The sequence below is a fragment of the Diplotaxodon limnothrissa genome, linkage group LG7 (assembly GCF_057381915.1).
Source record: "Diplotaxodon limnothrissa isolate DT_005_m linkage group LG7, D_limnothrissa_male_GT1.1, whole genome shotgun sequence".
Taxonomy (NCBI): domain Eukaryota; kingdom Metazoa; phylum Chordata; class Actinopteri; order Cichliformes; family Cichlidae; genus Diplotaxodon; species Diplotaxodon limnothrissa.
Window position 1 is genome coordinate 27255759 of NC_140602.1, and position 26669 is coordinate 27282427.

Consider the following 26669-nt stretch of genomic DNA (forward strand, 5'->3'; position numbering starts at 1 on the left):
TGGCTATAGTGTCTGCAGGCCTGGTATTTTACTTTTATTGCTTTGTGAACTTTCATGACAATGTCTGATTTTTCATTGTTATATCAAACTCAGCAGTTTTAGTCTCACTGATGCTTGATGGCAGTTTTTAACAAGAATATTTTTTTTCCTTATGTGTTTCTAGGTTCCTAATGCACTACCTAATGGATTAAGTCCATTTAATCAAATTAATCCAAAGTTGTGAGTCATCGCAATGCATTCAGCGAGCTTTTCTCTCCTGATGGGAGTGGTCCCTTCCAAAATTAGACACAAGTGCCAGATCTTAACCCAACTGAACGGCTGTTAGAGATATTGAACCAAAATGTAGAGATCCAGATGCTCAAATCAATTTGATGGAGTATTGAAGCTGTTCTAGTTAGATGTATTGATCATGCATGTTACTATTGTTTTCCTTTGATTTGTCACCCATCTGAGATGAGTTGTGAGGAAAAGCCAACTAAAAATGTATTTAAATGGTAGGGATTTGGGCAAACAGATTTAAAACAACAAAAAAAAGATTTAAACTGTGGGACTTTGGTCTATTTTACTTCATGAAATATGAGCTGGATGTCACATTTTAGTACTTATAGATTCAGAAAAGAGTGTGTTTTACAGCTGTAGTTATCGTATGCACATCACAAATGCTGAAGGGAGGAAAAAAGGAGAAAAAAATGAAACAACTTGGAATTTCCTTCAAAGCATCCATAATGATCTTTGGTTTGATTATACAATTTAAGAAGATCACCAGAATGCACTGTCACTGGAATCCTGTTATAGAGTTGATGTCATGCAGGGAATCACTGTATATATCAATGCTACCACTGTATTTAATGTTCTTACTACACTGACTTCTATAGGACAACAGAAATCTACAGGTGTTCCTTTTGCAATCAAGGCATCTCAGTTTTTAAGTGCCTTGATTTTTTTTTTTATATAAGAGATATGCAATAAGACAGAAATGAGATACTTTAAGAATGAAGAGAATGTGAAGTGATGAAATCCCATTGCAGGACACACATGTATGCAATTGTTTTTTATCAAGCTTGGGGAATTGTGAAACATTGTAAACAAATGTTTTATTTCTAGTGTTCTGAGATGTATTTTCAAACATTCTTGTGTCAAGTATATTGAAAAAAACTATTAAAACATTGTAAGATAGCTTCCTGTGCGATTGATCATCTTTAGATGAAGAGCTCTGTGTATCTGAGTGTTAACCCACCCACCACCACCCCACAAACACACAGAGTAGAATTTTAGCCATAGAACACTAAATTTTGGAAGGTGTGTGTGTGTGTGTATAGAGAGAGAGATTTAAAAAAGCAGGACACAGTTACAGCTCAGATGTGGGTGTATATCTTCAGGATAATCATCCAAGTCATTTCATGTAATAAATGGAAAGCTAAAAGCTTTGCATATCTTTATTTTAGTGTCAGACACAAATAAAAAAGTTAATATTTCCCATAATATTAAACAGACTAAAAACATTTCAGTTACATAACTTTTTCTTTGGTTCTAAATGAGCATGTTTTCATTTGTATGTTTTATTGAAAACGTTAACGCCTCGGGTTTATTCTCTTGTGAATGTCGCATTTCCGAGGGTTGTGAAAGCGTCCGTTTTCCTAACGTTGTGATAAATAGGCTTCACTGTATTCCAACGGGGCGCCCCTCCTGGCCAATCAGTGTGTCTGCAGCAGCTTCGACACCACCCCCCAGCGGCCGCACAGGCGCACTGAGCTTCCAACTGCCATTTTGTGGCAGAAGCTACTCTGCTAAAGCAGGAGAAGGATTAAAACAAACTGCGAAGAAGCCCGCATTTTTCCCTAGTCGGCTAAACTTTGTAGCACAGACTCTGTGCTTTCCGCCGAGTTAAGCAGAAGGAGAAACAGACTAAAAGAGGTAAAGTATCACTACTTTTCACATAAGGGGGGAGTTTGCAGGATCTTTAATCGGCCTCTAGGTGTCACGATGGGGCTCTGGGTCCGGGCAGCTCGTCGGAGAGTGTTTGTCTCCCTCTATCGTTATTGAAAACCCTGTCAAAATATGCTTAAAAACACAAGTTACAATAAATATGTATACATCCAGTTGTATTTCGTACGTATTTGTTAGAATATAGTCGAAGACATGTTGTGAATACTCCGTCGATTTGGTTGGAGAGTTTAGGCCAAGGCGTCCATTTTCTCGCTTCTTTGTTTCCCATTTTTGCTACCTTGACGACATCGAACTGGCGGGTTTAAGTTAGTTAACGTTAGCTTGTTTGCATTAATATAAAGTGTAACCCAGACAATCTTACAAGCACGAAATAATTGTTGCGACATTGGCGTCGTTTTGGGTGATCCTGTTCACGTTACTTTGAGCTTTAGCGTGTTGCATAACGTTTAATCAAATCTATATTTGGGGAAAAAGAAGCGAGATAGCTACTAGCGTTGGTTAGCAGTCACCGTTAGCAAAGCTAACAGGATCACGTCGACCTGACAGGCTTGAGGCCCTCTGTACCCAACGCCCTTAATACGTCTGAATGTTTCGAAGCAACGGAGTCTCGAAACGTGACCCTAACCAAGGTTTTACTCAGCACTTTCCTGACGCATCTGAAATACTGGAACCAAACTGATTATTGTGGCCCCTCGTTGCAAAGTACACACACGGAAACGCCAACGCCGAGGCAAGTGCGGGAGAGTGACGAAGCATTCACAGCAGAACGATCTTTGGCGTTCTCGAAGATCAGATGAGCATTTAGCGTTCTCCCAGCCGTCTTCCATTATTGAATGTTGCACCTCTCTCCTTTTTAGCCCATCACGACGTGCTCTGAATTGTCGGGTGTTGTTACACCCGTTGCCAGTTCGTCGCTTATTCTAAGCCCACCTAGAGCCTCATAGCCACAGATATATATTACAGCAGAGAGCTCCCTCTACGACTCGGCTTGGAGAGCTACAAAAATACAGCTATATAAATGCATTGAAAGGGGACGACAACTGACTGCTCCGCTCCGAGTGATTGCTGTTTTGTGGTAAATTTGTTCTGCTGTAAATGGAAGGATGTATGAAGGCCTTTGCCAGAGCCTCTCCAGTTTCCCACATTTAGCAAATAAAGACAAATGTGTCGAATCTCACAAACACATTTCAGGGATTGCCAGTATTCTAAAATCACATTGGGGTTATGGTGTGTGTAAGAGTAGTTACACAGCCACTACTTCATCTCAAGTGTGTGTGTGTGTATATATATATATATATATATATATATATATATGCATACACATCTCTATATGCATACACATCTCTAAATGTGTGGTGTTTTAAGGGTGAATTTTTAGCACAGTATTCAGATCTAAGCACATATCATTTCTTGAGCTACTAATGCAATTTTCTCTGGACTGTGTGGTGTGTAAAATGTCAGCATATTTCAAAGCTGATTGTTAGATCTCACCCTTTGTGTACAGTTAAGGGTTTTGCTCAAGTTAAACAATTAGCAGTGATGGTGTCAGTTTTGTTTTTCTTCATTGTTAATAAAGTCTAGTCTTATAGAAGAATGGGGGAGGGGGGGTTAGTGCAGATTTCATGAGTCTGTTAGTACAAATTCAGCCTACCCTGAAACATACTGATTTATTCAGGCTAGTACTGGTAAATAAAAGATTTCAAGGGGGGGAAACCAGCAAATGGCAGTAATCATATATCGCTGATCCTTTATTCTAAGATATTTTTTAAACCTCTTTATATCAGATTTCACCATGATGTGTAACACTACATAGTTTTTAATGTTGTAGTGTGATCTTGCAGCGGCAGAGAGAAAAATACATGCTGAATGTAGACACTTTTAGTGCGAAACTTTTTTTTTTTTTTTTTTTTTTCCATTCATAGTACTCCTTCAGGTCCACAACCCTTTTCCCTGCGTTATGATGCAGTTTAAGTCACTGCTTGTGAATGTGCACGGAATACATAAGCATATAGTGCTGCTGTGTAATATATCCCTCTCCTGTCCTTCAGGTTGGCAGGGACAGTCAGGTAGCAGGCATTTGATCGAGCACAGCTCAGGGCTTTCAGCAGCAAAAAAAGGAGGTCTCTGATACAAGAACCCTGCAGACTGCAGCCTAGTCGGCAAAGTCATGTTTAAGTCATTATCCTTTCTATTCCAGGTAACAGCTGTAGTGTTAAGAAAAAGTTGAGCCTTATAAGTTTCACTTTGTTCCCATTCTGAGAGTACAGCTTGATAGTGGCAGCATGGTGTTTGTTTTACATTTTAATATTATCCAGAATCTTAATATTGTACATATCCGGTTCACTAGTTAATGATATGAAATATTTGAATAATCTGTTTTTCATATTTTCATAAGTTCTGAAAGTAGATGCTATGCATACAGAAATCATGTTTTTATGTGCAATAATCCTCAGTATCAATAGAAATGGGAGAACGTTAAATCAGAAAAATGTCATGTTTTGAGATGGAAGTTTAACATGCTGGTGAACAGATACATGATCAAACTGTAACCGGCTACTGATTAGTTTCTTCTCCTTTGGTTTTTATATGGTCATAGTTTAGTCAACTTCTTGTGTTCAGTTGTAAGACTGTATACTGCTGTCCTAGACAAAATATGGCCCCACACTGCTAGAAAATGTTTGTTTCCACAACACAATATTTCAGTTCCTACCCAGCATGGACGGGAGGCCAACAGATGGTGTAGGGGTTGTGGATGTCCCCACCAAAGAGTTTCCGTCCATCCAAGCTGTTCACAGCCAGGATGCCATGGTGGCGGATCTCCTTCAGCAAGCAGCTGAGGCTGGGGGTGTGGTGGAGGGACAAGCTGGAGTTGTCGTAGAACAAGGTTCTTACTCATTTCATATGTAATTTTACCGTTTAGCTGTTAAAAAATTTTAAAAAAGTATTCATTTGTAATGTAAACGAGGACATTTTGACATTAAAACAGTCAAAGGTTTTATCCAACAGGTCTGTTTTATCCAACAGGTCACGGGGAAGGAATGGCAGCAGCCACTCAATCCCAGCAACAGCTAATGGAAGGAGTTGGTGTGGAAGGTGGCACAGGTGTTGAAATGATGGTTATGGACTCATTGGATCCCACCCTGTTGCAGATGAAAACTGAGGTGAGTTACAGTTACATTATTTTACGTTATTTTTCAGGATTTAATAGTTATTTAAACTTAGAAGAAAAATGAAAATATTATGTTTTGATGTCACTTTAGTTTTAGATATGACATTTATTGAATTTAGAGTACCAAGCATGCCTTCCAGAATATGCATCTTTACCACAGTGCTCATTATTATACATAATTGTAGGTAATAGATGCTGCAGTGGGAGGATCATCAGCTGCGGTGGGTGTGGTCGGAGGTGTACCAGGTGGTGCTCACCAAGCTACTGTGACAACTGTGGATCAAACGCAGATAATCACCCTACAGGTACTTTTTTTCCATTTCATATTTGTTTTTTGTTTTTCTTGTTTGTTTTTGTTTGGTTTTTTTTGGTGTTTTTTTTTACTTTTATCCATTTGTGGTGTCAACAAAGCCAGTAGACTTTTAATATAGTTTTAATGAAGTTTATGTTTTCTATTAGTTAATGTTGTCTATTAGTTTCAGTAGAGTGCTGGTTACACAGTTGAGCAGGCGACACATATTCCTAAAACTAATGCAGGCCTGTCTATCCCAAGGCCATTTACTCTTAGCACTTCTCTCAACATTCCCGCCTCTCTCCACTGTTCTATCAAATAAGGCAAACCCACCCCCCCAGATTGGTGTGTGTGTGTAAAATCTCACTACTCTGTTGAATCAGAAGGCATGATTTCTGTTGTCCTGTCCTCAGGTGGTGAACATGGAGGAGCAAGCCGCGTTGGGCTTGGGGGAGCTACAGCTGGTTCAGGTGCCTGTTTCAGCCACTACTGTAGAGGCGCTTCAACAGGGCAATTTTGTAGACACTACTGCAATGCCTAAAGATGGAGACCCAGTTATCTGTCACACCCTTCCACTGCCTGAAGGCTTTCAGGTACACAGATGTACAGCTGTAAACTCATGCATGACATTTGAAAATTATATATGTACTATAGTCAAAGGTTTAATTTTTTTAGTCGTTTAATGTTAAAAATGATTAGTGTATATTCTTTAGGTCAGGCTCAGAAGCCTTTGTGTAAGAGCTGCTGCAAAGCTTTGGTCTAAATTGAATGTCACATTAATGTAAAGGCCACAGCAGGTCAAACACACCTTGTAAGAACACTTATTTATCACTTGATGTGTCATTTATACAAGCAAGCATTGGGCGAAATTATTCTTATTATTAATTTTTTTTTTTTTTATGTGTTTTTTCACACTAGCCAACCATTGTGACCTTTCTTCACATTCCAAAAATTCAGTTTGTATCTATTTGGTTAGATCATCCGTGCCCATAGGTGATCATTAGCTAGGCTGCAGTTTATAAGTTGCTGAGAACAGTCTGCCAGCAACTAGACAAGAAGCTTATCTTACCAACTCGGGAAAACATGGTGCAGAGTCAGCAGAATTACAGCAGTCTCAGATAACCTAAAAATATTGTATCTAATAGTAGTGTTGCAAGAAATGATACTAATCAATATTGAAAATTACTATTGAATCAGATACTTTTTTACCACAGTATCAGTACCAACATTGTTGTTGCTTACTTGACCCAAAAATAATTGTTTTAATCTTTTATTGTGACAACCTTAACTATGTGAGATATTTTAAAAGCAACTAACACAAGAGAAAAGTTGAATTTAAAAGGGCAAGGTTAATATTCTCTGATTTTTAGGCACATTAGTATATGTGAGGGGGCAAACTCCTCAAGATGGGTGGTGACCATTGTGGGCATTTAGAAGTCGGCCATCTTGGATACAACTTTTGTTTTTTCAATAGGAAGAGGGCCATGTGACACATCAAACTTATTGGTAATGTCACAAGAAAAACAATGGTGTGCTTGGTTTCAACGTAACTTTATTGTTTCAAGAGTTATTTACAAGTTTCTGACCACTTATTAAATGTATTCAGTGTTCTGCCCATTGTGTTGGATTGTCAATGCAACCCTCTTCTCCCACTCTTCACACACTGATAGCAACACCACAGGAGAAATGCCAGTACAGGCATCCAGTATCCGTAGTTTCAGGTGCTGCACATCTCGTATCTTCACACCATAGACAATTGCCTTCAGATGACCCCAAAGATAAAAGTCTAAGGGGGTCAGATCGGGAGACGTTGGGGCCCAGTCAACTGGCCCACGACGACCAATCCACTTTCCAGGAAACTGTTCATCTAGGAATGCTCGGACTTGGCACCCATAATGTGGTGGTGCACCATCTTGCTGGGAAAACTCAGGGAACGTGCCAGCTTCAGTGCATAAAGAGGGAAACACATCATCATGTAGCAATTTCAAATATCCAGTGGCCTTGAGGTTTCCATTGATGAAGAATGGACCCACTATCGTTGTACCCCATATACCACACCAAACAATCACTTTTGTTGTTCCAACAGTCTTGGAGGGATCCATCCAATGTGGGTTAGTGTCAGACCAATAGCGGTGGTTTTGTTTGTTAACTTCATCATTCACATAAAAGTTTGCCTCATCACTGAACAAAATCTTCTGCGTGAACTGAGGGTCCTGTTCCAATTTTTGTTTTGCCCATTCTGCAGATTATGTGCACCGATCTGGGTCATCCTCGTTGGGATGCTGCATTAGCTGGAGTTTGTAAGGGTGCCATTTGTGAGTAGCTAATATCCACTGAAGGGATGTTGGACTAATGCCACTCTCCAGTGACATGCGGCGAGTGCTACGCTGTGGGCTCTTGCTGAATGAAGCTAGGACAGCCACTGATGTTTCTTCATTAGTGACAGTTTTCTTGCGTCCACATTTTGGCAAATCCAACACTGAACCAGTTTCACAAAACTTAGCAAGCAGTTTGCTAACTGTAGCATGGGAGATGGGTGGTCTCGTGGGGTGTCTTGCATTGAAATCTGCTGCAATGACCCGGTTACTGCGTTCACCAGATATCAACACAATTTCAATCCAATCCTCACGTGTTAACCTCTTCGACATGTCAATGGCTGTGAACAAAGAGAAACTTGTAAATAACTCATGAAAGAATAAAGTTACGTTGAAACCAAGCACACCATTGTTTTTCTTGTGACATTACCAATAAGTTTGATGTGTCACATGGCCCTCTTCCTATTGAAAAAAACAAAAGTTGTATCCAAGATGGCCACCATGGTCACCACCCATCATGAGGAGTTTGCCCCCTCACATATACTAATGTGCCACAAACAGGACTTTAATATCACCAACCATTCCCATGTTATTATGGTGTATCCATATAAATGGCCCGCCCTGTAGAAAGTTCTAACATATAAAGAACTGAAGTGATCAGTGTCTTTAAAAACAATCAAGTGTCCTCTTCGGGTCTGGGTGTCATTAAACTTCCAGTTTGGGTGATATGACAGTAGGAGCATAAAGTTTGAGCTCCTGATCCTTTAGGGAAAAAATACGTCATATATGTAAACCTACTTTAACTAGAAAAATTTGCATTTCCTGCGAAAATGCAGTGTGGATGCTTAAAGCTGAAGCTGTATGCAAAAACTAGCTGAAAAAGCTGAAAAGTTGCAGAAATTGTAAAAACTTTGCAGAAGCAAAAGAAGTTTGCTAAAATGGAATAACTTAGCAGAACTGCAATATCTTAGAGGAAACATAATACTTGGCAGAAATACAATAGCATAGCAGAATTTAGCAGAAATATTGTAACTTACCAGAAACATGATAACTTCTCAAAAATACAAAAATTTAGGAGAAATAGTATAAGATAACAGAAAGAATATATTTAGCCAAAAATACTTAAACATTACAGAAACACTATGATTTAGAAAAATAGTACAACAGAGCAGAAATATTGTGATTTACCAGAGACACTGTGATGAACTATGAATATTGTAATTTTAAATTAAGACTATGTTTTAGCACAAATATTATAATTTGGCAGAAATACTATAATTTAGCAGAAATACTATATTAAGCACAAATCCCATAAAAAGCAGAAATACTGTACTATGATTTAGTAGAAAAACTATAATTAATCAGAAATACTACATTTAGCAGAAATACTATATTAAGCACAAATCCTATGAAAAGCAGAAATAGTATGATTAAGCATAAATACTACATTTAGCAGAAATACTATATTAAGCACAAATCTTATAAAAAGCAGAAATACTATATTAAGCACAAATCCTATAAAAGCAGAAATAGTATATTAAGCACAAATCTTATAAAATAGCAGAAATAGTATGATTTAGCACAATAGTAATAAGTTAAACAGAAAAATTGGAAAAGCAAAATGGACAGCTGAAAAAATGCTGAACATGCTGAGGTTCCCTCAAATATACTAGTTAAATGACAAAAATCTGCAAAAAAATTTATGACAGCCACACAATTACAAATATGCACACATGAGGAAACACACATGCACAGAGAGACACACACACACAAGATCCAATTCAGTCAAACAGTCTAAATATATTGAATTTGAATCTTACAATGAGATCATCCCATTAAAAGGCTTTCTCGCTCTCTCTCTCTCTCTCTCTCTCTCTCTCTCTCTCTCTCTCTGTCACACACACACGCGCACACGCACACACAAACACACACAGACAGACACAGAGGGAGAGAGCTGCCGAATTTAAATCCACCAATCCGAGTGGCTGTTTACGTTTTCCCGCCAAAAAAGGTGCATCTTTTTACACACGCAGCACAGAGAGGCACAGGATTATTGCAGTCTATTTCTCATAGTGACGACTCCCCTCAAACAAATGACCATAATTTCCTAACCGTAGGGGCTAGAGCGGTCATTCTTACACCGTTTTGTTCAGAAGAGATGGGGGAATCTTCCAGTGTTTACAATTTATCATTAACATATGAATTTTTAGAGATATATGACATGGATGACTTATTGACTTAGAAGCCACGAATTCCCCAATATGCAAATTTGAATGGCTGAGGCCACATATATGATTGGCTGGCTGGGAAGCCGTGCAGGCCCTGATTTGTGGATTTGAATTCCTCAGCCCTGATATGATTGGCTGGCTTAGAAGCCATGAAGGCCCCAATATGCAAATTTGAATGCCTCAGGACACATATATGATTGGCTGGGAAGCCGTGCAGGCCCTGATTTGAAAATTCTAATGTCTCAGTCCTCACAGAGGATTGGCTGCCTGGGGACCTGGCAGAAATATATAGAAATACTATGATTAAGCATAAATACTACATTTAGTAGAAATACTATGTTTTAGCACAAATACTATAAAAAGCAGAAATACTATATTAAGCACAAATCCTATAAAAAGCAGAAATACTATATTAGGCACAAATCCTATAAAAAGCAGAAATACTATATTAGGCACAAATAGTATAAAAAGCAGAAATACTATAATTTAGCAGAAATACTATGTTAGGCACAAATCCTATAAAAAGAATAAATACTATAATTTAGCAGAAATACTATATTAGTCACAAATCTTATGAAAAGCAGAAATAGTATGATTTAGCAGAAATACTGTATTTAGCACAAGTACCGAAAAGTACCAGAAATACTATGATTTAGCAGAATAGTAATAACTTACAAAATTACAAATATGGAGGCATATTGAAACAGAAATGCACAGAGGGACACACAAACACAGGCTCTAATCCAGTCAACCAGTCTAACTATATTCAATTTAAATCCTACAATGACATGCTGCCAAATAAGGGCAGGGTCCTCTCTCTCCCACTAAACACACACACACACACACACACACACACACACACACACACACACACACACACACAGAGGGAGAGAGCTGCCGAATTTAAATCCACCAATCAGAGTGGCTGTTTACGTTTTCCCGCCAAAACAGGTGCATCTTTTTACACACGCAGCACAGAGAGGCACAGGATTATTGCAGCCTATTTCTCATAGTGAGGACTCCCCACAAACAAATGACCATAATTTCCTAACCGTAGGGGCTAGAACGGTCATTCTTACACCGTTTTGTTCAGAAGAGATGGGGGAATCTTCCAGTGTTAACAATTTATCATTAAAATGTGAATTTTTAGAGATATACGACATGGATGACTTGTTGACTTAGAAGCCACGAATTCCCCAATATGCAAATTTGAATGCCTGAGGCCACATATATGATTGGCTGGCTGGGAAGCCGTGCAGGCCCTGATTTGTGGATTTGAATTCCTCAGCCCTCAGATATGATTGGCTGGCTTAGAAGCCATGAAGGCCCCAATATGCAAATTTGAATGCCTCAGGACACATATATGATTGGCTGGGAAACCGTGCAGGCCCTGATTTGAAAATTTGAATGTCTAAGTCCTCACAGAGGATTGGCTGCCTGGGGACCTGGCAGAAATATATAGAAATACTATGATTAAGCATAAATACTACATTTAGTAGAAATACTATGTTTTAGCACAAATACTATAAAAAGCAGAAATACTATAATTTAGCAGAAATACTATATTAAGCACAAATCCTATAAAAAGCAGAAATAGGATGATTAAGCATAAACACTACATTTAGTAGAAATACTATGTTTGAGCAAAAATCCTATAAAAAGCAGAAATACTATATTAGGCACAAATCCCATAAAAAGCAGAAATAGTATGATTAAGCATAAATACTACATTTAGTAGAAATACTATGTTTTAGCACAAATAGTATAAAAAGCAGAAATACTGTAATTTAGCAGAAATACTATATTAGGCACAAATCTTATAAAATAGCAGAAATAGTATGATTTAGCACAATAGTAATAAGTTAAACAGAAAAATTGGAAAAGCAAAATGGACAGCTGAAAAAATGATGAACATGCTGAGGGTCCCTCAAATATACTTGTTAAATGAAAAAATCAGCAAAAAAATGCACAGGGAGAGAGAAGTAAGTTTCTAGGTCAGCCTGGGAGCTGCTAAATTTGAATCCACCAATCAGAGAGCCTGTGTACTTTTTCCCGCCAAAACATGTGCATCTTTTTACACACGCAGCACAGAGAGGCACAGGATTATTGCAGCCTATTTCTCATAGTGAGGACTCCCCTCAAACAAATGACCATAATTTCCAAACCGTAGGGGCTAGAGCGGTCATTCTTACACCGTTTTGTTCAGAAGAGATGGGGGAATCTTCCAGTGTTTACAATTTATCATTAAAATATGAATTATTAAAGATATTTGACTTCTAATGCACCATAACTGAGTAGAGCGAAGCAAAAACTGCCTTGACTTGCCCTCAAACAACGCTTTGTGACTTGAAATCTATTTGGAGTATCGATATCATTCTTTCACCGTAAGAGACAGCAGGCTTTGGTGAACAGTCATGGAAATTTTCAGGTCTCTGTGGAAATCCAACAAAAAGTTATGACGAGAGAAAAAAGTGCTTCATTTCCACAGTTTGAAATCTGAAGAAATCTGAGCGAAGGACGAATTTCCTACCCTCAAACAAGTCCAACTCATTTCAGAACGGTAATAGGTGAGAAAGAAATTCTTGAATTGTGAGCGTCAGGGGTGTCTGAAGATATTCGGGGACAAGCCTCATGTCTTAACTTTGCTTCGTTAAGGAGATATGACGATTCGAATGTGCCTCTCATTACAGAAATCCAGCGGTGATTTTGAACAAGCTCTCCATTCACTTTATATGGAGAGTTTTCTGACATTGTGTTGGTCTGAGGAGATTTGCCAAAATTCTATAAATCCCACAACAATGATAGTGACATTTCCTGAAAGCCAGCAAAAATACCTACGTTTTGATGTATAATTTGTGGAAGTTGAGTGAAAATTGAGCAAGTAGCAAACAGTTGTTCGGACATGAAGAGAAGACTGCAAAAGCTTCAGTGTCACACTGGAAGCCAAGAGCATAGCAACCATAACAACGCATGTATTTTGTGAAAAATCACAATTTTGCAACTCAAAACTTTAAGAGGCATAAAAGTAAAAAGGTAAAAGATTTGAAAAAGCTGATTTATACCTGAATAGCCCAATAATTTGAGAACATTTTAAAGTTTGAATGGTTGTTCTAGGTGAAAATATGAGGAAGTAGTTAAGTTTCAAAAACAAGCAAATTTTAGCAGAATTGCTGAAGTTTCCCATTCATTTCAATGGGACAAATTAAAGGAAAAAAGCTTAATATTTTAAAAAGTATAATAGTGAAAAATACCAAAAGATATAGCGTAAATTAGCAGAAATAGCAGAATAGTTTAAAATTTGAACGGTGAAAATCGGCTGAAAATTGTGGAAGTAGTTAAGTGCCAAAAAGTGTACGGAAGCAACTAGAACTAGAAAAATTTGCATTTCCTGCGAAAATGCAGTGTGGATGCTTAAAGCTGAAGCTGTATGCAAAAAGTAGCTGAAAAAGCTGAAAAGTTGCAGAAATTGTAAAAACTTTGCAGAAGTAAAAGAAGTTTGCTAAAATGGAATAACTTAGCAGAACTGCAATATCTTAGAGGAAACATAATACTTGGCAGAGATACAATAGCATAGAAGAATTTAGCAGAAATATTGTAACTTACCAGAAACATGATAACTTCTCAAAAATACAAGAATTTAGGAGAAATAGTATAAGATAACAGAAAGAATATATTTAGCCAAAAATACTTAAACATTACAGAAACACTGTGATTTAGAAAAATAGTACAACAGAGCAGAAATATTGTGATTTACCAGAGACACTGTGATGAACTATGAATATTGTAATTTTAAATTAAGACTATGTTTTAGCAAAAATATTATAATTTGGCAGAAATACTATAATTTAGCACAAATACTATAAAAAGCAGAAATACTATAATTTAGCAGAAATACTATATTAAGCACAAACCCTATAAAAAGCAGAAATACTGTACTATGATTTGGTAGAAAAAACTATAATTAATCAGAAATACTATATTTGGCAGAAATACGGTATTTGGCACAAATCTTATAAAATAGCAGAAATACTATATTTAGCACAATAGTAATAACTTAAACAGAAAAATTGGAAAAGCAAAAATGGACAGCTGAAAAAATGATGAACATGCTGAAGGTCCCTCAACTATACTTGTTAAATGAAAAAAATCAGCAAAAAAATCTATAACAGCCACACAATCACAAATATGTACACATAAGAAAACACACATGCACAGAGAGACACACACACAAGATCCAATTCAGTCAACCAGTCTAAATATATTGAATTTGAATCTTAGAATGAGATCATCCCATTAAAAGCCTTTCTCTCTCTCTCTCTCTCTCTCTCTCTCTGTCACACACACACACACACACACACACACACACACACACACACACACACACACACAGGGAGAGAAAAGTGAGTTTCTAGGTCAGCCTGGGAGCTGCTGAATTTGAATCCACCAATCAGAGAGCCTGTGCACTCTTTCCCTCCAAAACAGGTGCATCCTTTTTACACACGCAGCACAGAGAGACACAGGATCATTGCAGTCTATTTCTCATAATGACGACTCCCCTCAAACAAATGACCATAATTTCCTAACCGTAGGAGCTAGAACGGTCATTCTTACACCGTTTTGTTCAGAAGAGATGGGGGAATCTTCAAGTGTTGACAATTTATCATTAAAATATGAATTTTTAGAGATATATGACACGGATGACTTGTTGACTTAGAAGCCACGAATTCCCCAATATGCAAATTTGAATACCTGGAGCCCACATACATGATTGGCTGGCTGGGAAGCTGTGCAGGCCCTGATTTGTGGATTTGAATTCCTCAGCCCTCAGATATGATTGGCTGGCTTAGAAGCCATGAAGTCCCCAATATGCAAATTTGAATGCCTCAGGACACATATATGATTGGCTGGGAAACCGTGCAGGACCTGATTTGAAAATTTGAATGTCTAAGTCCTCACAGAGGATTGGCTGCCTGGGGACCAGGCAGAAATATATAGAAATACTATGATTAAGCATAAATACTACATTTAGTAGAAATACTATGTTTTAGCACAAATCCTATAAAAAGCATAAATACTATAATTTAGCAGAAATACTATATTAAGCACAAATCCTATAAAAAGCAGAAATACTATATTAGGCACAAATCCTATAAAAAGCAGAAATAGTATGATTAAGCATAAATACTACATTTAGTAGAAATATTATGTTTTAGCACAAATCCTATAAAAAGCAGAAATACTGTACTGTGATTTAGTAGAAAAACTATAATTAATCAGAAATACTATATTTTGCACAAATCTTATAAAATAGCAGAAATACTATGATTTAGCAGAATAGTAATAACTTACAAAATTACAAATATGGAGGCATATTGAAACAAATGCACAGAGGGACACACAAACACAGGCTCTAATTCAGTCAACCAGTCTAACTATATTCAATTTAAATCCTACAATGACATGCTGCCAAATAAGGGCAGGGTCCTCTCTCTCCCACTAAACACACACACACACACACACACACACACACACACACACAGAGGGAGAGAGCTGCCGAATTTAAATCCACCAATCAGAGTGGCTGTTTACGTTTTCCCGCCAAAACAGGTGCATCCTTTTTACACACGCAGCACAGAGAGGCACAGGATTATTGCAGCCTATTTCTCATAGTGACGACTCCCCTCAAACAAATGACCATAATTTCCTAACCGTAGGGGCTAGAGCGGTCATTCTTACACCGTTTTGTTCAGAAGAGATGGGGGAATCTTCCAGTGTTAACAATTTATCATTAAAATATGAATTATTAAAGATATTTGACTTGTAATGCACCATAACTGAGTAGAGCGAAGCAAAAACTGCCTTGACTTGCCCTCAAACAACGCTTTCTAACTCGAAATCTATTTGGAGTATCGATATCATTCTTTCACCGTAAGAGACAGCAGGCTTTGGTGAACAATCATGGAAATTTTCAGGTCTCTGTGGAAATCCAACAAAAAGTTATGACGAGAGAAAAAAGTGGTTCATTTCCACAGTTTGAAATCTGAAGAAATCTGAGCGAGGGACAAATTTCCTACCCTCAAACAAACGTAATTCATGGCCAAATGGTAATAGGTGAGAAAACAATTCTTGAATTGTGAGCGTCAGGAGTGTCTGAAGATATACCAGGACAAGCCTCATGTCTTAACTTTGCTTCGTTAAGGAGATATGACGATTCGAATATGCCTCTCATTACAGAAATCCAGCGGTGATTTCTAACAAACTCTCCATTGACTTTGTATGGAGAGGTTTGAGACCTTGTGTTGGTCTGAGGAGATTTGCCAAAATTCTATAAATCCCACAACAATGACAGTGACATTTTCTGAAAGCCAGCAAAAATACCTACGTTTTGATGTATAATTTGTGGAAGTTGAGTGAAAATTGAGCAAGTAGCAAGAAGTTGTTCGGACATGAAGTGAAAATTGCAAAACCTTCAGTGACACACTGGAAGCCAAGAGCATAGCAACCATAACAACGCATGTATTTTGTGAAAAATCACAATTGTGCAACTGAAAACTTTAAGAGGCATAAAAGTAAAATGGTAAAAGATTTGAAAAAGCTGAATCATACATGAATAGCCCAATAATTTGTGAACATTTTAAAGTTTGAATGGTTGTTCTAGGTGAAAGTATGAGGAAGTAGTTAAGTTTCAAAAACAAGCAAAATTTAGCAGAATTTTGGAAGTTTCCCATTCATTTCAATGGGACAAATTAAAGGAAAAAAGTGGAATATTTTAAAAAGTATAATAGCAAAAAATAGCAAAAGTCATAGCGATCATTAGCAGAAATAGCAGAATAGTTTAAAATTTGAACGGTGAAAATCGGCTGAAAATTGTGGAAGTAGTTAAGTGCCAAAAAGTGTACGGAAGCAACTGGAATAATAAAGTAGAATAAAGAATAAAGAGAAACAGGAACTCAATAGTGTGGATGCTTAAAGCATCCACACAATAATAAAGAATAAAGAGAAACAGGAACTCAATAGTGTGGATGCTTAAAGCATCCACACAACTAGTTGACCACTGAACTCAAGAGATGGTATCACTATGCTGAAAGGAAGGCATACAAGAGTGTCCCACTTCAAGATAAAGGCCCTATTTGTGTGGGAAGAAGACCCTGATGAGAGCCACTTGGGGATGGAGGAACAGGATACTAGCAACTCAACTAATGTTCAAACCATCCTCAAAGAGTTAAGAGACTTCTGCCATGAAAACAGTACTGAACTCTGTGAAATTAAAGGTAAAATTGTAAAAATGAGCAAGGGAATGGACCACACTGAAAAAAGAATTACAGAAGCAGAAGAAAGAATATTGATACCCATGCTAGCTGGCTGGAAGCCAGGTTAATGACCAAGAAGGAAGGTCGAGTTGTGAAAGAATTCACAGAATAGAAGAAAACTTGCCCAATGTAGCTGCTTTTGTAGAAAATGCATTGAGGGAGAAGTTGGCTATTTCACATGCTATGGAGCTGGGAATGGAGAGCGCTCACCACTCTGTCGCTCTGAAGCTGCCATGTGCTGCCCCTCAGTGATCCATAGTGGCCAAGTTTGGCAGCTTCAAGGTAAAGGAAGAAGTTTCAAAATTGTCTGGCAGAAAAAAGGGGTTTGTTTTTCAAGACAGGAAGGTTTTCTTGGAACATGATCATGCACCAGAAGTGCTTAGAGAGAAGAAAGAGAAGTCTTTCAAGAGCTCGACAGGTGGTTTTGCTGTTTTATTTGGCAGGGCAAAGGACCCAAGATTAAACTTAAGACCTTGCAAGTGGCTAAAGACAAAGAACGTCTTTTCCTGCCAAATACTAGAGATTAGTTTAGGGCAGTACAGATCACAACCTTGACGAACATGTGTAACTCAGTCTGCACAGCACAGTGGAAGGAGATGGAAATATAAAGTCATATTCCATTACAGAACCTGCTCCACCTTAATGAATCCAACCCCTGGATATAAACATCTCTTAGGACTTAGTTCAGTGTGGTGAGAGAGAAGCAACCCAAGGAACTCTATAGACCGATACACTAGATAATATACGACCCTGAATTCAGCCCAAATAAAACTGATAGTTGATTTAAGAATGATATAGATATAGGTTATAGGATAAAAGACATAGGTTTGGTTAAATAAAACATTTACTTAGTGGGACCACTTTTAAAATGCTTTGAAGATTTGAAAGAACAAGGATTGACAAATCAAGACTTCTATAGATTTTCACAAAAATCGACATTATATGGGAAATGCGTTTAAAAAGAAAGATGTTGAAGCAGATGTGTCAGTTGTTTTTAAAGGTTCTCTTAATGGCATATAAATCAATTCAAGGAATTCGATACATTTCTAAAATATACCAAGGATTACACAAATTGAAAGTGTAAAATCATAAGAGCTATAATGGAAAATGTGAAAAGGAGGGAAATTTTAAAATTGAACTGGAAACTTAGGAAGACATATCAGTACCAGTGGACTTCCTCTCTGTCCTTGAGAGAGTAACTTTCTCCACAGAGAATTAACTTGCTGAAGATCCTGTGGTGAAACAAAATGCAAACCACTTACATATTTTCTTGGCTTTCCCACTGATCCTCCGGTACTGGACATACATTAGCAAGAAATTAGGAAAAAACATTTAACGTAGCAATTCTGTTATCATTTGAAACCTTATACTTTGGTTCCAATCTTCAAATTCTGGAGGGTGATGTAAAGAGGTAGTTGTTGAACGTTCTGCTGGTAAGCCAGTAAGAAAGCACTCACTAAAAAGTGGTTAACTATAGTTTCCCCTTTTAACTAAGATGCTGCTCACCTTTCTCTACTGGTTCATTAGTACTTAAGTTTTGGTGGGGTTTTTTTGCTTTCATTCTCTGTTTTGTTACTCTTGGTAATAATTTTGCACCAAAAGTGCATTTAACTCAATTGTAGTGCCTGTATGTTCTGAATAAAAACTTGAATAACACCCCCTGACTGAGCAGTTTGTGCCTTTTCATGTTTAGGTAGTTAAGGTTGGTGCTAATGGTGAGGTGGAGACTGTGGAACAGGAGGAGGAAGGAGCAGAAACGCAACCTGACGAGGAGGAAGATGAAGAGGTGGGTAACCAGCTTCTGGAAGAGGGGGAAGAGGAGCCTGTTCAGCCTCCAAATGACGACCCAACCTGGGCTAAGGACCCAGACTATCAGCCACCATCTGGAGTTGTTAAGAAGATCAAAAAGGTAAGAAAGGTGGTGGGATTGTTATTTTTGTAAATGCAGATTTAAGAGACTTTGCTGTACTGAAACTGAACTTGCTGTTTGTCCAGGGTAAAAAGAGTCGTCTGCGTTATGCTGAGGGAGACAAGGATATGGATGTCAGTGTCTATGACTTTGAGGAAGAACAGCAGGAGGGCCTTCTGTCTGAGGTCAATGCTGAGAAAGTGGTCGGCAACATGAAACCACCTAAACCTACCAAGATAAAGAAGAAGGGTAAGTAAAGGGCTTTTTCCATTAGCACCTACTCAGATTGATTTGACACCACTTGAGGCGGTACAACTCTGCTTCAGTTGTACATTAGTGTGTCATAGCTCCTAAATTGTGGAATGAATTACTTCCCCATGTTATGCCTTAAATCTCAAATTTATTCTGTGGTTTGTATGATTTGTATGTGTGGTGTATCTCTTAATTTATTGTTTAAACCTTTGTTTCATGTGCTTTATAAATACATTTAAATGGGTTTGGAGAATAGCACTGCACCAACCCAGCATAGCTGCATACTTATAACCACAGAAAGTTGAAATACACAGCATAGGAGGATCAGCTGGCTGTTTAGGCTACTGCAGCCATACACACCACTATGTTAGTGTGTGAATGAGATAAGATAAAATGACAACAGAAACCATTAATGAAAACTCGAGTGGCAATGTTACCAAACATAACAAGCCAGCAGATACAGCCTAAGGCTTAAAAAAAAACCCATTAATATCTAGGTTCCTGTACCTTACAGTAATATACAGGAACATGTGACAGAAAACAATTATTAAATCAAAACTAGCTTTACTTAGCAAACCTACCCTACAGCCATGTGTTTTTTTTTTTATTTGTTTGTTTGTTTTGTGCTGCAGTGATTTATATAAGTTCTTTAAAAATGATTCCCAAAATCTATATATGTACATGGGTTCATAATCCTGGTACTCTAGGGAATTGATATAGTAAGTTGGTTGCAAGGATCCATCTTTGTTATGCCAAACAAACTTAAACCTAGTCCAGATTATGCACATTGACTTAATGAGTCTTGTTTATTTGTCTTCTCTGATATAAATCAGCTCTGAACGATCAAAACAAAAGTGATCACACAACAAGAATATGAATAGAGATGTACAATCAGTCCTAACTTAATGGTTCAGCAGCTGTATTTAACTGTTGAAACTTAATATTGTAAGTTAACACTGTTTTAGTTAAAGACGCGTGTCCCGTAGATGCAGCTAGCCCCAAATGCATTGCATTGTTTTGCTATACAAACACTGTTACTGAATATGAAATCTTTCGATGTCTTTGTTGTTTGTTAGGAGTGAAGAAGACATTTCAGTGTGAGCTGTGTAGCTACACATGCCCTCGACGCTCCAACTTGGACAGGCACATGAAGAGCCACACAGATGAGAGACCTCACAAATGTCATTTGTGTGGAAGAGCTTTTAGGACAGTCACTTTGCTAAGAAACCATCTCAACACTCACACCGGTAAACATGAATCTGTGGTGTCATTAAAATGTACAACGTTGTACTGTGCTGATAGTTCAATATTTTTTTTTCACACAAGTATGCAAGGATTGCTTACATTTTATTTATGCAGGAACTCGTCCACACAAGTGTACAGACTGTGATATGGCTTTCGTGACTAGTGGAGAGCTGGTTCGCCATCGTCGCTACAAGCACACACACGAGAAACCCTTCAAATGCTCCATGTGTGACTATGCCAGTGTGGAGGCAAGTTTATCTATTGTCTGCTTTGTGTTCTTGGTGTTTAAGTGTTTACCAAAATGTAACTTTGTGTGTGACTGTTGTGTAGGTGAGCAAATTAAAGCGTCACATTCGTTCCCACACCGGCGAGCGTCCATTCCAGTGCAGTCTTTGCAGTTACGCTAGCAGAGACACTTACAAGCTGAAGAGACACATGAGGACACACTCAGGTAAAGCCGACACCTTAACTGCTCCTCTCCTGTGTGTTTAAAGAACTGAAGGGCAATGAAGTGTTTTCTTTGGTGCACAGCTTTATTGATTGTTTTCATGCGAAAGAATAATAAATTGCTTCCCAGACTAAATTACTCAAGTTAGAAATGGTACGGACTGCTAGTACCCAGTTACTCCAATATTGGCATATGGGCCTCTTTGAGAAATGAGAAAGAAATGAAAAACATGAAACTGTAAAACATTGTATGTGCTCAATCATCATTCTTAGGAGAGAAACCCTATGAGTGCTACATCTGCCATGCCCGATTCACCCAGAGTGGAACCATGAAGATGCACATTCTGCAGAAGCACACTGAAAATGTGGCCAAATTCCACTGTCCACACTGTGACACTGTCATTGCACGCAAAAGTGACTTGGGTAAAACACACTGTGTAAACACACAAATACACATGGTACTTTACTTTAACTTGCTGTTTCTGCCACCTAATTTACTTTCCTGTCATCTGTGTGCTATCTTAGGTGTCCATCTTCGTAAGCAACACTCATTCATTGAGACCGGAAAGAAATGTCGTTACTGTGACGCAGTTTTCCATGAGCGCTACGCTCTGATCCAGCACCAGAAGTCACATAAGAATGAGAAGCGGTTCAAATGTGACATGTGTGACTACTGCTGTCGCCAGGTCTGTAATACAACTGATATTGTGTGACAACCAGGTTTTTCATATTTGTAGTAATATTATTGTTTCAGTTTAGTCTCAAGTGTGAATCATCTACTCGTGTTTAAAAGTCTGAGAGTGAGTCTGGAAGCTGAAGGCTCTGCAGTTTGATAGTAGCAAACTGTACTGGGACAGTATGGTGTTATGATGGATAACCACTAAAACTGTTTTTGAGGCGTTACCCCAACAGGTCAGCATGTATGGACACCGAGAATGAGATGATGTAGGATTTCGTTTTCAGGAATTTCATTATAGGATTTTTTTCCCCCTCAATTCATACCATAGGTGCATGTACAAGGAGGCTGAGGGATCTAGCACCAGCAGCCACCAGTATTCTTGACTTCTCCAGTCATGGTGGACAAAGCTAAGAGTCTTAGCACAATGACAATACTAATTTAATACATCAATTAGGATATGAATTACTTTGATCACTGTATCGCTATTAACTTGACCATTATCGATTCCTGACGTCATCAGCACAACACTACACAGTGTAAATGAGACCATATGACCATACATTCAGCAGTCTGTCAACTATCTAACTGCTGGCCGTTATTGCATGCATGATATATGAAATAATATTTGCTGCTAACAGTGAAAACTGTGTTTTCATGTTGCTGTGTCCAGGAGCGCCACATGGTCATGCATCGCCGAACCCACACCGGAGAGAAACCATATGCCTGCAGCCAGTGTGAAAAGACCTTCAGACAGAAGCAGCTCCTGGACATGCACTTCAAACGCTACCATGACCCCAACTTTATCCCTGCCACCTTTGTTTGTCCCAAGTGTAACAAGACCTTCACCCGAAGGGTAAGATTACATGTGTTTTTAGCTGTCACACATGAAGTGAAAACTAAGGGTCAACTCCTAGGCCAGCTAGTTACCTGCAAGTCACAACACAGACTGTTTACGGGTGTGTTTCTTTTAGAACACCATGGCTCGCCACGCGGAGAACTGCAGCGGTGAGGTGGAGGATGCTGAGAATGGAGCTACAATCCCAAAGAAAGGAAGAAGAGGAAGAAAGAGGAAGATGAGGAGCAGGAGGGATGATGATGATGACAGTGGTGAGACGTGGACGCCGTTTTGGGGTTTATACAGGGCTGTGTTTTTCTGTAACTATGTTCAACTAGATTGTTTTGTGTGTGTTCATTCAGATGAGGATCATGCTGAGCAGGATGATGATGAGGAAGAGGGTGAGGGTGAGGAAGAGTCATCACTTCTACAGGAAGAGGAGGACCCAGAAAGCATGGAGCTGGACCAGGCTCCAGCCGCCATTCCTGTACCAGCCCCCGATGAGCCACCAGTCAAGAGGAAACGAGGCCGCCCCCCCAAAAATGCCCCCAAGCCTCCAACACCCAGCAAGTCCGTTAGAGTTGCTACCAAAACAACTGCTTCTGGTGAGCATTAAAATACAAATTTAAAAAAGAAGTAATCTAAGAAGAGTAACCTCTATGAATAGTAAAGTGTCCTGCTCCAGCATTAACGGGCTTTCTTTTTTTAACTGTAGTGTCTGTGACAAATTAGAAATGAATGTATGCCATATATGTTAGTGATTAATAACCGTAGAAGACGAGTACTCTAGTAAACGAACCTGTCGTTTTTGATAGTGCTATGGATAGTAAGAAATATGTCTGTTGTGCTTTTTAGCTGCTGCCATCATTCAAGTGGAGGATGAGAGCACTGGGGCAGTGGAGAACATCATAGTGAAGAAGGAGGAAGGTGATGCCTCTGCAGCGACTCCTCTGGAGCAGGGAGTGGCCCTCACTGTGGAGGGGGTGGGGCTTGATGAAGGGGTAGAGACTGTTGAGCTTCCTGTGAACGAAGAAACAGCGGCAGCTTCAGCCAACGGAGATTTGACACCAGAGATGATCCTTAGCATGATGGACCGGTGAACGTAACACAGAAACGCACATGTAGCCGGACTATGACTAAAATTACTGCATACTTCCCCATGGCCTTCATTTCGTGCTTCATCCAATGGCAGCCGTTCTGCTAAAATGGCTTCCGAATGCGACAGCAGGAGCAGTCGTGCACTAAGAGTAGAAGCTGCATGTATGTGTTTAAACACAATGTCTTCACATCCCCGTGTGTCAGCCTGTATGCCCATGTTTCAGGACTCTGTCACACATCCTTCCGTGACCCTTACTGTACACAGATAATGTCAAAGCTAAAACTGCTCTCTGCTGTTAAATGCTTTTTTCCAGTTTGAATGTCTTTTCAATGGCTCTAAGTGGATTTAGCTCATTATTCCTACCCAAAGCCACATCCTGTGCCAGTCTCTACCCACACACCCTCTCCATGTCTTTAATATGAGAACATTATTTGATGGAACTTTACATTCAAGTATTTTTTTTGTTTTTTTTAGAAGAAGAACTGTGAGATGTCCTGCTTGCAGTTCTTTACAACTATGCTGATTTTGCAAATTCCAAGTGTGTGTGTGTGTGTGTGTGTGTGTGTGTGTGTGTGTGTGTGTGTGTGAGAGTGTGTGTGTGTGTGTGAGTGTGTGTGTGAGAGAGAGAATGTAGCTTTTCCTAACAATGACATTATTGGTACTTTCAGATGCCATTTTTGCTTAGTTTTGTGATTTAAATTTTTTTTTTTTTCCTAAAGCCACATGGTCACCATAGTGGTGTTATTAGTCAGCTGTTTGTACACTGAGTTAGCAGAATGAGTCTTCCTGTGAGTAGGCATGGGGTAAGTGTTGACATCAATAGAAGTGAGTGATGATAGTTTTTCAGCCTTCTTGTTAAACCTTGTTGTGAACTGAAACTAGCCCCCAGTCAACTTATGTAAACTAAAACGATGAGACGGCTCATAAATGAGTTTGGCCATATCACACACGCAGCCGAAACTTCAACTGTTTCACACATGGGAGATATTTGTCATTCATATGTCACTCAATGTTTCTCCTCCTGTCCACATTTTTGAAGGAAAGGGTCGTACACGTCTCATGAAACCCCGCTGGTTGGAGAAAATGTGGATAATCCTACTTATACAATATCGTATTATAGCAGTGGTTTTTGAACACCCCAAGCACTTCAGCTAATCCCAGTTCTTACTGTAACAGTCATTATGCATTTTGTAAATCAGTCGCTCAAACACGTTCTTCATCTACAATAATCAGTGAAAACTAGCTGTGGCGGATGGAGTGCATGTACATACACATTTTAACACCTTTGAATGTTTTTATTATCTGAACATGTGTTGGGAAAGAGACAGCAAGGCTTGCATGTATTTTTCTAAACCTGAGTGTCCTGAGCGAAGGGCCCTCACCATCATGCTTTCATTCTACAGATTAGCATATATACCCAAATCAACTGAATTGATTTCTGCCACCCCCGACTGTCTCTTGGTTAGCTTGTGTCTGCTGTGATGCATTACAGTTTAATTTTTGATCTTTCTGTAGTTGTCACTGTTTCTCTGCAGTTGGTTGAGTTCAATGCGTAGTGGGGCCAGTTTGACTTCTAGTGGACTGTAAGTTGTTGCTTGAAGACGGGTTTGTATCTAAAAACAGAAGTGACTTGGAACTCGTTTGTAGGGACAGAATGACCCTTGTGCAAATGCACTGTTCAACATACTGGATCTTATCTGGCCAAGTTGGTCCCCTGCCTTCGTCATCTCTGAGAGAAAGCTGCATTTAAGCCTCTGCGTTCAGTTCTTCATACATTTCAGTTTCTTCGTGTCTGCACACTCACACATTAGCCTTATTTTTGCAGTACATCAGTGGCTTTCAGCTATATGAACACTGAAAAGTAACTGCTAATGTAAGCTGTTTTCTGCCATTGCTGCACCATCCTCCACCATCAAGTTTTCCAGCTGGTAGTGCAGTGTGCATATCATATTTTAGGTTTTAGCTAAACTGCTTTACACTAAGACTGAACCAACTTGAGGTAATGGAAAAGCCCCATTGATAGAGCTGTTTGGCAAATTGCTACTTTTGTATTTCCATGTTGTCGTTCTCACTTCCACTCAGTTTCCAGGATTCCTCAAGATCCAAGTGTCAACAGATAATATGATTTGATTTCTCTGAAGACAGTTGAATTATGGATTATTACAGCCATAAGGTGACTTTAGCTCTTCTGTAATGTAAATGCCCAGTTGTGTAAAAAAAATGAATCAGATTTGCACTGTACAGTTGTGGTCAGGCATCTTCCTGTGTAACAAGACAATGTTCAGTTACCTGATCTGTCATATTCATGTCCTGATGGAATGATTTGAGGTTATATGACTGTTCTGAAATCAGTGCGGGGTTTTGTTTTGTTTTTTTTCTTGTTGTTATTTGTTTGTTTTGGGGTTGTTTTGTTTTTTAAATTCCATATTGTTTGTTTTTGCAGAAAAATTGAGAAAATAGTTTTAAGATTAAGTGCCCCCATTTTAAGACCAAGAAAACAAATGTTTGTGATGTCATTTTTGAAAATGAGAAATTGTACAGATGATGAAAATTAAAATCATCTTAATGGGCTTATGACTGCTGCATAATTCTGTTCTTTAACTTAAACGTGTAGTTATTCAAAAAGGTGGGATTATAAAATACATTTGTGATCAGTTTACAAACACCAATGGGCATGATTGCCATAGTAATTTGGGGCTTTTATTGATTTCTTTGAACTTTTTGGTTTGCTTTTTGTTTTTTTACACGGTAGAATGATTACATATCATACATCGATAATGACTTCAGAAAATGAGAATTAGGTGCACAAGTGAATAATTATTTAGTATTTTATCTGTACATGGTCAAAATCTGCACATCATCTTCTTTCGGCTGCTTCCTTTAGCGGTCACCACAGCAGCTCTTGTGCCTCCATCTCACACTATCCCTAACATCTTTGCTCT

At 38.6% G+C, this 26669-nt stretch overlaps 1 protein-coding gene across 2 annotated transcripts; it reads left to right on the plus strand.

Moving 5' to 3' along the window:
• The first annotated feature begins 1767 nt into the window (after positions 1 to 1767).
• ctcf (CCCTC-binding factor (zinc finger protein)) lies at positions 1768 to 26292 on the plus strand. 2 transcript variants are annotated; one of them, XM_085359512.1, is made up of 16 exons: positions 1768 to 1914; positions 4651 to 4831; positions 4954 to 5108; positions 5302 to 5421; positions 5822 to 6001; positions 18955 to 19170; positions 19257 to 19419; positions 20499 to 20669; positions 20782 to 20915; positions 20998 to 21118; positions 21388 to 21537; positions 21640 to 21800; positions 22464 to 22646; positions 22765 to 22900; positions 22991 to 23233; positions 23484 to 26292. In XM_085359512.1, the coding sequence occupies exons 2-16, from the start codon at positions 4663 to 4665 to the stop codon at positions 23726 to 23728; spliced, it is 2547 nt and encodes an 848-aa protein (XP_085215638.1). In that variant the 5' UTR covers positions 1768 to 1914; positions 4651 to 4662; the 3' UTR covers positions 23729 to 26292. The 2 variants fall into 2 exon arrangements, with proteins under 2 accessions (XP_085215638.1, XP_085215639.1); XM_085359513.1 differs by having other exon boundaries at positions 4972 to 5108.
• Positions 26293 to 26669: the final 377 nt, after the last annotated feature.